Source organism: Coffea arabica, chromosome 7c (genome assembly GCF_036785885.1).
Source record: "Coffea arabica cultivar ET-39 chromosome 7c, Coffea Arabica ET-39 HiFi, whole genome shotgun sequence".
Taxonomy (NCBI): domain Eukaryota; kingdom Viridiplantae; phylum Streptophyta; class Magnoliopsida; order Gentianales; family Rubiaceae; genus Coffea; species Coffea arabica.
The window spans coordinates 7,198,968-7,212,921 of NC_092322.1; the positions used below are offsets into that span (position 1 = coordinate 7,198,968).

At 38.9% G+C, this 13,954-nt stretch overlaps 2 protein-coding genes across 2 annotated transcripts; both read left to right on the forward strand.

The window, feature by feature from the left end:
- Positions 1-733: 733 nt before the first annotated feature.
- On the forward strand, positions 734-3,460 carry LOC113698881 (uncharacterized). The gene is made up of 2 exons (XM_027218841.2): positions 734-2,575; positions 2,780-3,460. The coding sequence occupies exon 1, from the start codon at positions 1,295-1,297 to the stop codon at positions 2,567-2,569; it is 1,275 nt and encodes a 424-aa protein (XP_027074642.1). The 5' UTR covers positions 734-1,294; the 3' UTR covers positions 2,570-2,575; positions 2,780-3,460.
- A 340-nt stretch (positions 3,461-3,800) lies between these two features.
- LOC113698880 (uncharacterized) lies at positions 3,801-6,699 on the forward strand. Its single transcript, XM_027218840.2, has one exon. The coding sequence runs from the start codon at positions 4,706-4,708 to the stop codon at positions 6,578-6,580; it is 1,875 nt and encodes a 624-aa protein (XP_027074641.1). The 5' UTR covers positions 3,801-4,705; the 3' UTR covers positions 6,581-6,699.
- Positions 6,700-13,954: the final 7,255 nt, after the last annotated feature.

The window sequence follows — 13,954 nt, forward strand, 5'->3', positions numbered from 1 at the left end:
GTTACGCGTGTAAAGTTGATTGCACAACCAACCATTTTCAATCATTTTCACACACAAAGAAGTCCCTTTTTTGGTTAGTTATGTAACATTTGCAACTCTCTCCCCAATACCTCCTCTCGAATGACATTAAAAGATTAAACCACTGCGCTTGACTCGTAGCCATCAAGAAGGGACAATAGGTGGGGTTTCAACTCCCATTTGCAGCAAAAAATAAAATAAAATTCAAGTAAGGTCTATATATCGACTTCAAGACCAAGAGCAAGAATTTTTTCCTTCGTACAATGGATAGCAAATTATTCAAAATAATATTTCGCATGTATTATAGACATATTTTTTAATTAATTTTTTTATATTTTTAAATATTTTTTTATTTCATACATATCATATTATAAAAAATATTACCGTAATCATCTTAAATAATATTTTAAATAATATTCTATCAGAAAGAAAGAGAGAGATAGAGAGAGCAGTGGTCCGATATATACTCAAAGTTATCAACTCCACCTAAAGAGAACTCTGATGCGGGACAGCAGTAGTGTATTTTATTTTATTTCATGAAGGCGTTCGTTAATGCGTTGCCAGTTAACGTTAGAAGCTGAAGCTGGCTGGAAGATTTTTAACTTATTTAAAGAAAAAAAGAAAAAGATTCTCTCTTTCTTTCTTTTTTTTTTCGAAAAGAAAAAGGATCCCCACTTTCTAAGACTATAAATTGCTTAATCGCATGGCTCCCCGGGACAGATACAGCACAGCAATTTCCCTACCAAATTCAATTCCTGGCTTCCAGCTCCCCCAACCCTTCATTAATCACTGGTTCTCTACTGTTCCTTTGTTTTCTTTTTCTTTTTTTATTATTTTTTTAAAAAAAATGCTAAATACAGCAGTGTCGTGTTAATCAAAGAAACATAAGCAACTGTGTAGTCAGTAATGGTGGATTCTCCTGTGGGACTCCTCCTCTCTGCAGAAGAAGTCTGTATTTCTGACACCTCCACCCGTGATCAAAGCACTCACAACCCCCCATGTCTCCTATGTTTCCTTCCAATTCCCAAATGAAATGAAAAGATCTTTCTTTGTGTGGCGCTATCAACACTGAAAGCTGCAGCACTGAAACCCCACAGCACCCCAAGGACAAAATCCCACCCTGCCCCCATCCTCCATCATCATCCATCACCACTTCTTTCCGTTCTCCCTTCCTTGCTTCCTTCCTTCTGCTTCCCTCATCTTATCTACTAATAATGAGTACTACACTCTTCACTTCATAAATACCAGAAATTGAAAGACTAAGCAAATTAACAAGATGGGCTCTCTTTGCCTACTCTCTTTTTCTTCAGGTTTGGTCTTAATCATCCTCCAGCTAATGTTCTTGCATGCACACTCTAAAACATATTGGAAAGATGTTTCAGTCTTGAAGCAGCTCAAAGACAGTGTCGACCCCAAGTCGGTGACTCCTGGCTCGTGTTTGAGCTCCTGGGATTTCGGGGTCGACCCGTGTGATAATCTTTTCGGCGATAGGTTCACCTGCGGCCTGAGGTGTGACGTCGTCCTGCCTTCCGGGAGCCGAGTCACCGAACTCGCTCTTGACCAGGCGGGTTACTCGGGCTCACTCGCTTCTGTTTCCTGGGAATTGCCTTATCTTCAGAAGCTTGATCTCTCCGGGAATCATTTCACTGGCGGGATTCCCGACTCCTTCTCCTACTTGACTCGGCTTCAGCAACTCGGTCTTTCCGGCAACTCGTTCTCGGGCTCGGTGCCTGACTCTCTCGGCGCTCTTTCCAGCCTCGAGGAGATGTACCTCGATAACAACAATCTTGAGGGGACGATCCCATCAAGTCTCAACGGGTTGTCTAATTTAAAAAGGCTCGAAATTCAAGGGAATAAGTTCGCTGGCCCGTTCCCTGAGCTGGGCCAACTGGGCGACCTCTATTTTCTTGATGCTAGTAACAATGCCATCTCCGGGGAGCTTCCTGCCACATTTCCGGCATCCCTCGTCGAGCTTTCCATGAGGAATAACAGCATAGAGGGAAGCCTTCCGGCTAGTTTGAGTAACTTGCCTTATCTACAAGTCTTGGACCTGAGTCATAACAAACTCAGCGGGTCAGTTCCCGCGAGCCTGTTCACTCACCCGTCCTTGGAACAGCTGACTCTGTCTTATAATCAACTGGGGTGGGTCGAGGCTCCGGCGAATTCAGGTCTGAATAGTGAGGTCATTGCTATTGATTTGAGTAATAATGAGATCCGTGGGTTTCTGCCTGGGTTCTTGGGCATGATGCCCAAATTGTCAGCTTTGACGTTGGAAAACAATAAGTTGACGGGCATGATACCGACACAATATGCCCTGAAGGTACTGTTGCCGCAGGGTCAAGGGGTCTCCCAATTTGAGAGGCTATTGCTTGGGGGAAACTACTTGTTCGGACCCATACCGGGGCAGTTTCTGGGTTTGAAACCGGGTTCGGTTACGATTAATTTGGGAGACAATTGCTTGTACCGGTGTCCTCTGAGATTATTCTTTTGTGATGGTGGGGAGCAGAAGTCTTTGATGGAGTGCAAAGCCTTTGCCCCATTTATTCCTTGAGAATAGGTAGGTATAATGGGGTGGGTCTTGTGTTTATGTTGTAGCAATTCCTTCAATTTTTAGATTGGGCAATTCGTGATTCTCTTCCCGGGGAGGGAGAGATTTATGTGTATAGTGTATGAAGTGTGCTTGTGTTAGGGATGCCAATGATAAATGATAATCTTGTGCTAGAAAATTAATAAAGACGTTGACATAAAGAAATATTTCCAGATTATGTGACTCACCTTTCAATGGAAACAAGGCGGGGTAGTTGAAGAAGACATGGACTCCCATCCCATGTGAATATGTGATGATGATTCAAGATAGAGATCAATGAGGGCCTGAATCAAAACAGATAGCATCAAGGCTACTGTGCCCTTCCCAATGCCATTGATTGACCTGCTATTTTCTTATCCTCAGGAATGCATTTGTGCAGTTTGTTTATGCCTGAGGCTAAAGACCCACTAGGGAATTTAGTACAGAAAAGAGAAGATATGATGGACACGAATTTCATTCAATATTATGTTGTTCCAGAGCTTGAGAGAGAGAGTAGAAGAAATGATCTCTTTTATTTATTATTGTTTGTTTGAGAGTTGTGAGAGAGATACGAAAGGAAATGCTAGTCTAACTAGCTTCCTGGCCTCCAGGAGTCTGCTGCATTTCCCAAGGCAAAGAAATGATACAGAGAGCTTATGATCTAGGATGGTACAATGCTGCCAATTCTGGCGATTATTATTGGCTGAAAGTTGTATCATTTTTCCGTGGTTTTCCCTCTTTCGGTGTGTTGGAGTTCCCGTGTGGATGGGGAAGATTTGGGATGTGGTTTTACCTTCTGCACTAGAAGCCCGTGAATTGTATTACTATAAATGTTTTCAAGATTTTGAGAGCATGGAAGAAAGCAAAATTTATCCCCCTGATGATGTTGATAATTTTTAAGTAGCCGCATCAGTAGGAAATTTGTGGAAGCTCTTAACTTTAGCCTTTTTGAGGTAGGAAGCGCAGACGGGCTAAATCCTACTGTTCTGGTAAATTGTCAACTGACTTTGTTTGTTAAGGCTTTCTTTAACGAGGAGTGGGACAACACTTTCTGTTTCCTATAACGATTGCATACTTCATAGAGTCCTCGCTTGCTATTCAAGAAAGTTCCTTCCACCTTCAATGGTACAACTTATGTGACGCTTCTTTGGATCAGACACATATTATTATTGTTTGTGCTTTTTGGCCATTGAAACTGGCAGACAGCATCCACTCTGAAGTAGTAACAAATTATGGAGCATTTTGTTCTCTGGTTTGTAATTCTTGATGGATGATGATGGTGACTTTGTTTGAACCATCAAGTCTGATACTTCCCGACTTGTTTCTTTGGGTCTAGCCACGTATCCTCAACTCTAATGGTGCTTGGAACTTTATGTATTTGTTTCATCAGCTGTCCCCGTCATTTTCCACTGTCTGCAAATCATATGCTTCAAAACACCTTCACCCCCACTAGAAAGGTGCTTAATGGTGCAAATTCTCCCCACGATTTCAACTTTATTGTTTAACCTCCACTACCACTAGGATGGAGGAGCTCATGGCCAACTTCGACCCGCAGTCAACTTCTATCCGCTTTGGCGGTTGGGAGAATCACGATATAGCTAACTGGCGGAATGCTTAGTCTTAGGCTGCTGCTCCCAACATTTTTCTTAAACTCAGAATGAAGAAGCGTCACGAGCGAAAGCATACCCTCTTAAATAATGGTGACTGGCCAAGTCTCGCAATCGGCAGCTAATCTTTTTCCATTTCCCTCGGGTCAACAGCTGCGCAGGCATTTAGGACTCGGGAGAATCATTAACCACTCGTGAAAAAGTTGGAAATGGATCACTTGCTCCAGAGCTTCGGTCTTGGTCATTATCCCCTCCATTTGAAGACAAAGTCAAGAAACATTTCTGAATCCAATCTCTTTCCAAATATAAATAGAACTCTTAAAAAAAAAAGTACTAGGCAAGCATGTTTAATTATATTTTACCGAATCTGTACGCTTCATAATTGCAAGCAGAATGCCTTGTAAGCTATCTAAAGACCAATCACACCCAGAGGTTGAATTAATTCCGCACACTACCATTTAACAGTGTGCAGCTTCAGCCAAAAAGCTCATTTGCATATTACTCAGAATTCACAATGACAAAGGTGCTGAATCCTATATGCACCTGGTGCCAAAGAAGGGCACTTCTGCTAATCTTCAGTTTCTTCCTCTTCTCTGCCTCATTGTTAACATCTGATGCTTGTCATCCAGCGGACAAGGCAGCGCTGCTAGACTTCAAGAACAAGATCACATCAGACCCCTCAAAATTGCTCCATACATGGGCTCCAGCAACAGATTGCTGTAAAAGCTGGCACGGTATCGCTTGTGACTCCTCTGGCAGAGTAGTGAACGTCTCTCGATCTGGCCTTACTGGTGATGACTTCATACTCGATACATCCATGTCCGGAACTTTATCTCCTTTGCTTGCCAACATCTCCTATCTTCAATTGCTCGACCTCAGCAACCTCAAGGATTTGCAGGGTCACATTCCTCCCGAATTTGGCAAGTTATCGCGCCTGACACATCTTTTTCTCGATTCAAACAAGATTACGGGATCCATACCTGTTGCATTGCGATATCTATACAAGCTGAAGAAGCTATATCTCAGCGACAATCAGCTATCTGGTACTGTACCTTCACCTATCTTTGAATCTTTAACATTGCTTTCAGAACTTGGGCTTTCAGGAAATAGACTGTCCGGTCCAATACCGTCTTCTATTGGCAAGTTAGTTTCACTGACTAAGCTTGACATTTTCCAAAACAGCTTCTCTGGTAGTATTCCAGAAAGTCTTGGAAATCTCAAGGATCTAGAGTATGTTGATTTTTCGTATAACCAATTGACTGGAAAGATACCAGAATCAATTGGTGGCCTCTCCAATTTAGTGCTGTTATATGCAAATCATAATCAGCTTAGTGGAAGCATTCCTCCTTCTATCTCTGGACTCTATTCATTACAGTTTTGCCGTTTATCAGACAACACGTTAACTGGCAGCATCCCAGCATCAATTGGCAATCTTCGGAATATTCAAAGACTGATCTTTGAGAACAACAGGCTTACTGGGAAACTACCTGCAACTATAGGACATCTTGCTGGTCTTACAGATATATTCTTCTCCAATAACATCTTCACAGGAAAGATCCCATCAAGTTTTGGCAATCTGCGAAACTTACAGACGCTAGATTTGTCACGAAACCAACTCAGTGGTCCGATCCCTCCACAGGTAGCTCAATTGCAGAGATTACAGTCGTTGGACCTGTCATTTAATCCTCTTGGACTAGTGAGCATACCCAATTGGTTCCAAGAATTAAAGGTATTTCGCCTCTTGTTGGCTAAAACAGGTCTCCAAGGACAGCTTCCACAATGGTTGGCTTCATCATCACTGTCAACTCTGGATTTATCAGACAATGCACTGACAGGGAAATTGCCCAATTGGATAGGAAACATGACAAACCTCTCCTATCTGAATTTATCGAAGAATGCATTCCACTCTTCAATTCCGGAGGAATTCAAGAATCTCTCCCTTCTGATGGATCTTGATCTTCACTCCAACAAATTCTCGGGAGGGCTGAAAACCATTTTGTCGAAACATTTCCAAGATCCACTTGGGCGCTATAACTCCATTGATCTTTCCTACAATCTATTTAGTGGTTCCATGGAGGAGGCCATTGGAGACGAACCGTCATTAGCTTCCCTTGTTATCCTAATTCTGTCGCACAATCGACTAGAAGGGTCCATACCGAAGTCACTAGGAAAATTAAGTGGACTGATGACTTTACTGCTATCGCATAACTATTTGAGTGGTGAAATCCCGGAAGAAGTTCTGAATCTAAAATCGCTCCAAGAATTTGACGTCGCTGGGAACAAGCTAAGTGGAAGAATTCCTGCTCACAACGCCACCATCCCAAAGACTGCATTTTTAGGCAATCCTGGCTTGTGTGGAGCTCCACTACCTCCTTGCAAGCACTCCTAATTATGCATCCCTCAGAGATCATCCTTACTGTTACATTTTGTGGTTTTTTAAATTTATACACTACTATATAATTCATTGGAAACCAGTGTACGTTTCGAAGGCAACATACTTGATGAGAATTTTGTGTTTGTATTGTATTTTTCATGATTTTTCATGAAAAAAATATCGTAATGATTTGACGTATGTGAGGGAAAAAAATAATAAAAAAATGTGATCACAAAAAATAACGTAATTTTTCGACGAAAAACTGCAATCCAAACAAGACATCGTACCTAAAAAATTTTCTTACCTTAGGCCAGTTTCTAAGCTGGGGTATTAACTACTACTAACTTGCAGTGTATTTCCCCAAAAAAAAAAAACTATTAACTTGTAGTAGGAACTCTTGTGCTGAGCCTAAAATAATAGTGTGCGTGATGGATACTAAGAAAATGACAAATCATAGGAATAGTTTACGAATGAAGAAGCAGTTTTCATATTGTATTTTCTGGGTAAAAAGCCAGTGATTGTCAGACAAAGTTTCCCTTTTTCCGGTGCCTTTCTAGCCTTTTCTCTTTCTTTTAGCGAGCTACACCATTATCCTCGAATACTGCTACATTTTCATCTGATGTCAGTAACCTTCTTAAATGTCCTGGTCTTGTTTCGATTTACTATCAAGAGAAAATGCCATTATTTCACTTCTGCGGTTGGACAAACAAAGAGAAGCTTCACTATCAAATTAAAGTGGAAACATTAATAATAAGTTTGTTTGGATCGTAAGTTATTTGAAATATTTTTACTGTAGCATTTTTTGTAATATGATGTATGTGAGATAAAAAGGTAATTAAAAAGATAAAAAGGTATATTGAAAATTGTAATGATAATGTAAGCAAATATATTTAGAAAAATAATCAGCTGTCCAAACAAAATATTGTATCAAAATTTTTTGCAAGTGGTGGTGTTGTATGAGCATCAAGGACTAGTCTTTTCACCAAAAAAAATAAAAAATAAAAAATAAAAATCGGGGAGTAGTCTTCATTTAAGGTTGGTCAACAACCTGTAAAGCGTCTATTACATTATGAAGGTCACGGATGTTGTCAAGTTATTCTTCTGCAAATTAGCTCGTTCTACTCCAAAAAAGTATGACACAACAAATACACTTAATATGCTAAGAAGTGCTTTTGTTGAACAGTGAAAGGGTTCTGCGGTGGTTTCCTCATTCCTGTGGGAAAAAAACGGCTGGTAGGGGGTGTTGCGAGAATCGAACTCGCGAGGATTCTCGCAACACCCTCGCACCCGAAGCGCGAATCATACCACTAGACCAAACACCCAACCTGATTCTTCGGTTTTTAAGTAAAACATATTAATGCGAAATTCGTCAGATGAAAAGTCGGTTTTTCCCTTGAGTAAAAAGACTCTTAAAGTACGAAAATATTGTACTGATTGTTGGAACAACGAGAATTGAGAAGGCAGAGCCATGAACCTTTTATCAGCCCTTTCCAAAGCTACCATACTTTCTATCTAAGCCTTATAAATTCTCACAGAATTAATTAAAATTCTTTTCATAGAGTCGTCTCTCTGATCATTAACTTCAAAACCTAACCAAGGAAAACGTACCAAGACCTTGAATCTTAATCAATTTCGTTGGTTTCGCCGCAAAACCAAGCCTTGATTGAATGACTTTTTGAAAGCTTATGGTTCAAATTCCCAAAACCTAACTCTATCGAGGAAGTGTCCACAATTATGCTTTTACCAGTAAAACAAAGTCCTAAAACTTGTAATGGTTGGAATCGGAACTTTTGTGCATTTTCACAAAATCATCCCTGTACCACGACACATGATTGGATCTGGATCACTCGGGGGCTTCAAATTCTCTGTCCTCAAAGTAGTCTCTGTTCTCTTCGTCCCTTATTTGTACAGCTGTCACATGTCTCTAGAGACTGAAATAATGAACAATATAACCCCCTCTTTTTTTTTTCTTTTCTTTTAAAAAAGTATACACTAACTTTTGTCCTAGCTGAAGATTAATGCATTATGTAAATGTTTTCCTAGAAATATAAGAAACGTTTCAAGTGTTGTATTTATGATGAATATTGCGGATTGCTTATTGTTGACTTCCATGCATATTCCATTTCCAAATTTATACGCTTGTAAAACTGCAGCCTCACTCTCGGTTATATATTTTCCAATTTGTGTGTAAATGATGCTGTAGCATATAGTAGATGGTGAAAGATCCCGCTATTCACAAAGAAGCTGGTATAAAAGTTAAAAGGAACAATGGCCAAATTTGTAAACCGATTATTATCGATTTATTTGAGTTTGGATTAACAAAAGACTAGAGACACGTGACAGCTGTACAAATAAGGGACAGAAACTACTTGGGCACAGAAGATTTGAAGTCCACTGGGGGGAGTCAAGCACTTTGTAGTTCGTCCTTCCTCCATATGCAAAATTCAAGTGCAATCAACAAAGACTGATGATGAACAAACAAAAAAAAAAAATCCTTTTTTTTTTTTCTAATATCTCCGGCAGGCAAACGGATAATGTGAGGCCTACACAATTAAATTAACAACCGTCTCAAATGTTGACCTCTTATAAACGCTTGAATCCATTTGTCTGTGTTTGGGAATTTTGTAGTAATCTTTCCGGCTATCAATGCATAAATCAAGATGGTTGACAAATTTTATTTTATTTTTGACAAAAGTTTTTGGACCAATTACGTGAAAGGGAGAAGATAGAGTAAAGCATGGGAGTCAGTGTGCAATTCAACGCTTTGCATGTGAGGACTGAAGAGCAAAAACCGAAAAAAGCCGCTTTGCATGTGACTACGTACCGGATAAAGCAGCGGCAGCGTCCTCTTCTTTCTATCTTAGCCCACTTAGTTTATTCTCCCCAATCAACGACAAACGCTACCAGCCCATCAAGCCCACTTTGTCACTACCTAATTATTTTCTCTAATTCACTCCAAACTCGCAACAGAAATAGAAATTAAAAAAAAATTAAAAGTTTTCAACATCCTTTTCCTTTCTCACCCAAAAAAAAAGGGAGAGAATAAAATTCAAGCTTTTGAATTAAGACCAGTTTATTCAGGATATCCGTCACCTTACTTGTGACGAGCTAATAACTTTTCTTTTCTTTTTTGTTTGGAGGATTACTTTTCTTGAATGAGTTGTGCTACCAATCAAATTTTTTTATGCTTTCCTCCTGGTTTTGAGTCAAAGATGGGTTGGGGAAAAATTCCCAACTTTAACCGACAAATTGTATTCTCTCTCTCTCTTTACATCTTTTTTGCATAAATAAACAAAATAAATTGTGTCTAGAGAGAAATTGAACAGCTGCATGCCATACATTAGTATTTGTAATGCACAAGTTGCAAGTCACATGGCGTGCCTGACGATTTCCGTGCCTAAACGAAAGAGACCAAAAATTAGACTGAAGACTCAACAAATCAGCTGGCCACCACCGCATGTCCTTTGTAGCGTGAGGTTGAGTGTTTAAATCTCTCGTCAAAATTGTCACTTAATATGGTTTTTTTAGAGATTCATATAAATACGTAACGTATTCATATGGGTTCGATGGTGGTTCGATCCCCGTCGATTTTTCATGACACTGTTGGATCATCTCCTACTCGAATAGGTTAGAGTAGGAGTAAAAGTAGGTGTAGATGATAATAATTGACAAAAAAATAATAATAATAATTGAATTGACGTCCACCTAAAGTTCCAGTGTAACGTTGTCAAAATATGTTTGCTCCTAGTTGCGAATGCCTGCAAGTCCAGGACTAGGATTGTGTGCTGGGTAGATCAATCAAGCTTTTAACATTTTTATGTCGAGTTGGCAAGCATGTTGACTAGGTACAAATTTCAAATTTATCTTCCACAATAGTCTATCATGAAAAAAGGCTTAACCGTTTGATCGACTTGCTTTCTTTTTTTGTTTTTGTCAATTTTTAGTATTCATTTGCTACTGATCTGGAAATTAAGGCAAAAGGTGCTATTCATTTTGTAAAAGAAAAAAAAAAAAAGTATCATTTCCAGGCACGATGACATTTCTTGTTTAGTTCTAAATTGGGTTTAATTCCAAAGAATCTACAACGGTGGGAATAATACAAAAAAAAAAAAAACAATTCAATAAAAATATAGATTAATCCATAAATAGTGGTATAAACACTAACATATAGTGCTAGTAATTAGAAAAAACTCATACTCCAGCCTTAAAAATCGAATTCAGAACCTCTAATTATTGGCTTCCAGCCTTAAAAATCACATGCACCGAGGTTAGCTAGCCAAGCATGTTTCGGCTTCCACATGAGACGGTCCAAAGTTGTTACTGGTGGTCTCTAGGGTACGTGTTGCACGTTGGACTAGTGCAATTTCGGCAGCTTACATCCCTTTCTGGCGATCGAGTCTTTTCCAAGAGGACAAAACGTATTGAATTTGAATGTTGATCACCATGCATTTACTGACCTGAACTTTAAGACCGGGCGGCATTTTGGCATTTGAATTTTCTACGAGGCTTTTTTTTTTTTTTTTTGAACGTTCAAATTTCAAAGGCATATTTCATTCTTAATTTCAATGCAAAAGAGTGGAAATCCTGCACTTCCTAAGTAATCCGTCATATAAAATGATAATCTAACCTGCTAGAATCAATCAGCTTAATGGAGCTCTGTATGCGACAGTCCGACCCGACTTTAATTGTTTTCCGGAGTACGGCAATGTTAATTAGAGAGCTCAAACGGAAACAAAAAAATAATTAAATTTTTGCACTTTGTTTTGCGTTAGGAAGAAAAAGTAACCTCCATCTTATCTTAGGTGGCTCATTCAATAATAACCTATGCAGAGTCACAACATATTAACTAACATGTGTGCGTATTTGATGTTATCCACGAATTTAATTTGCTTGACTAAGGCCTTGTTTGGATTGCTGTTTTCCGTCGAAAAATTACGTTGTTTTCCGTAATCACATTTTTTTATAATCTTTTTTCCTCACATCGCTACAGCATTTTTTCCATGAAAAATACAATCCAAACACAACTAAATTTCAAACTTCAAATGGAGAGCTTTCCTTTATCGATTTTCAACTTTTTTTTTTTCTTTTAGAATTAAAGGGAACAAGAGTTGAATGGGAGTATTCCCGATAGTGCTTTTTGTAACTCGAATCCAACATATTAGACAAACAAGATGAGTCAAATTAATATTTTGTTTGCATCATAAACATATTCCCAATTCACTTATTTTTTTATTTCTAACCGTCTTTTAATCTCACATACATCAAATCACAAAAAGTGTTACAGTAATTATTTCAAATAACACTCTATCCAAACAAACCCTTTGAGTTTCCTAAGAATCCAATATTGTATTATGTGTCAAAAGATATAATTAGTAATTTCATTGGCTAGATGAAGCCAGAACTCTGATGAGGCAATACTATACAGTAAAATTTTGCAAAACTTCAAATTATTATTGCTCACTAACTATATAGTAAAACATTGATTTACATTATTGTTTAAGCAATGCTGTCCATAATATAAAGTGATGGTACTTGTGTTTATCACATACTACTAGTCATTAAGTTCCTGCAAGACCTTCAACCAACTAGTCGAACTAGGCTAGTAATTGGGCCGAATAAGGATAGAATCCATTGACTAATTAATGACATGTTGATTCAACTGGTAAATTTTAAAAATCTTCGACAAATTTAGTCGCCGATTATATTATTTTTAATTAATAATTCAAAAAATACACTATTGTATCAAGTTATATAACTGTCTACTATTACTATTGAATTGGTAAAAATTGCGGCTAAACCGCTAATTCATTATACTCGTAGCCTTGCCAAGTTGATGTAGGCACCAGGGTTAATAACAGTAATCATGGTTTTTAACACGACTTTTGTTATTAAATTATAAGTTTTTAAAGATTCACGCAAAAGTATGAGGATCGAGGCTGGAACCTGAAACATCAGACCAATTTAATCTTTGATTTCAGCCAAGTTTTTAACTCATCGCATCAGACATTTCACTCACATACTCATGGTGTAAGATCACAAATGAGAGAATCAGAGAGAAACTCTTCCCAAATTCGGAGGAAAAAAAAAAGAGAAAGAAATGAAATTTGGGAAACCAATAGCACTACCAGACGTCCTACAGTCAATTATAAAACGTGGGGCCAAGAGGCGCTTTCTCGCTCGAAAGATCTCAAAGCTGAAAATCACCGTACCACAAAGCAGGATTGTCATAGGAAACCTCCCTCCTTGGAGTTCTCGCTAGATTCGGTACTTGACGTTTTTGTCCCACCCGCCCTCTCCCAAAAGGATAAGCTCCTCCTCCTCCGTCACCCGAAGCCCCTAGAACCGAACCCGACGGCACCCAAATCCAGGGAGAAATTCGTAATTGGGTCAGTTCCAAGTCCGAATTGCGATGCCGCCCAGTCCCCGGTGGGTCGGCTGCAGATTGCGAGGTGTTGCATGTGAACCGCCGACAGTGCTGTAATATAATGCACTCTGATGAGCTTACCCGCCCGCGCCCTTTTTTAGTGTCTGCGATTATTGAATTCGAATTTTCAAATTTGAAGTGATCAAATCAAACAACGATCAATTAATTGAAATTAATGCATTGCTAGTTAAATCAAATTAAATAATTATATACTCCAAAGCCTTAACTAGTGTGTATAGTTAACTGCAGTCAGCCGATTAATTCCAGTCTTAGTAGTCGTTTGGCTTGGGCGAGGTGGAATTTGTGGATGGCCGTCAGAAGCTTAGTCCAATAGGAAAGCAACACCTAGTTCAATCCCTCCGGCCGGCCCTCCAGAAACTAAGACCTTGAGCCGGCGGTGCCTACCGGGTAACGAAACCCTGCCTGCTAGTGCTACAACCTAGATACGCAAGTATTTACGCTGACTTTGTAATACTTGCGTAAACAAATGGATTAGTTAACGAGTGCACATTGGACGACGTTCAATAAAAATGGATTCAAGCTTTAGTTTCTTGGGAAAATTTATAATTAATTCAAGAAACTGTCACAATTTAAGGGTGCAATAAATGTGCATACGTGATTATTTAAGTGTCTATTAGAAAAAAGCCGTCCTATAAAATTGCAACTTTCTACGTGGGTTTTGGCCAACGAGCATTTGTTAAGGGAAAAATTCATGTGTTAGCATTTTTTGTAAAAGTGTAACTAATTTAAAAAAAACAAGAATACGTGTATTTACATATAGTAAGTAAGTTTGACATGATATAAATATTCGAGTGCGTCCAAAACATCCGTTAAGAACTTCTTCCTAAATTAAGCAAGACGTTGTGACTGGATGAGTAATGAAGTTCCTAAAATGCCCTCTTAGCTCAGTCTCCCAGGCTTTTGGTTGGGGGGAATCTTGTGTTGGGGGCAGAGATGAGGAGTAC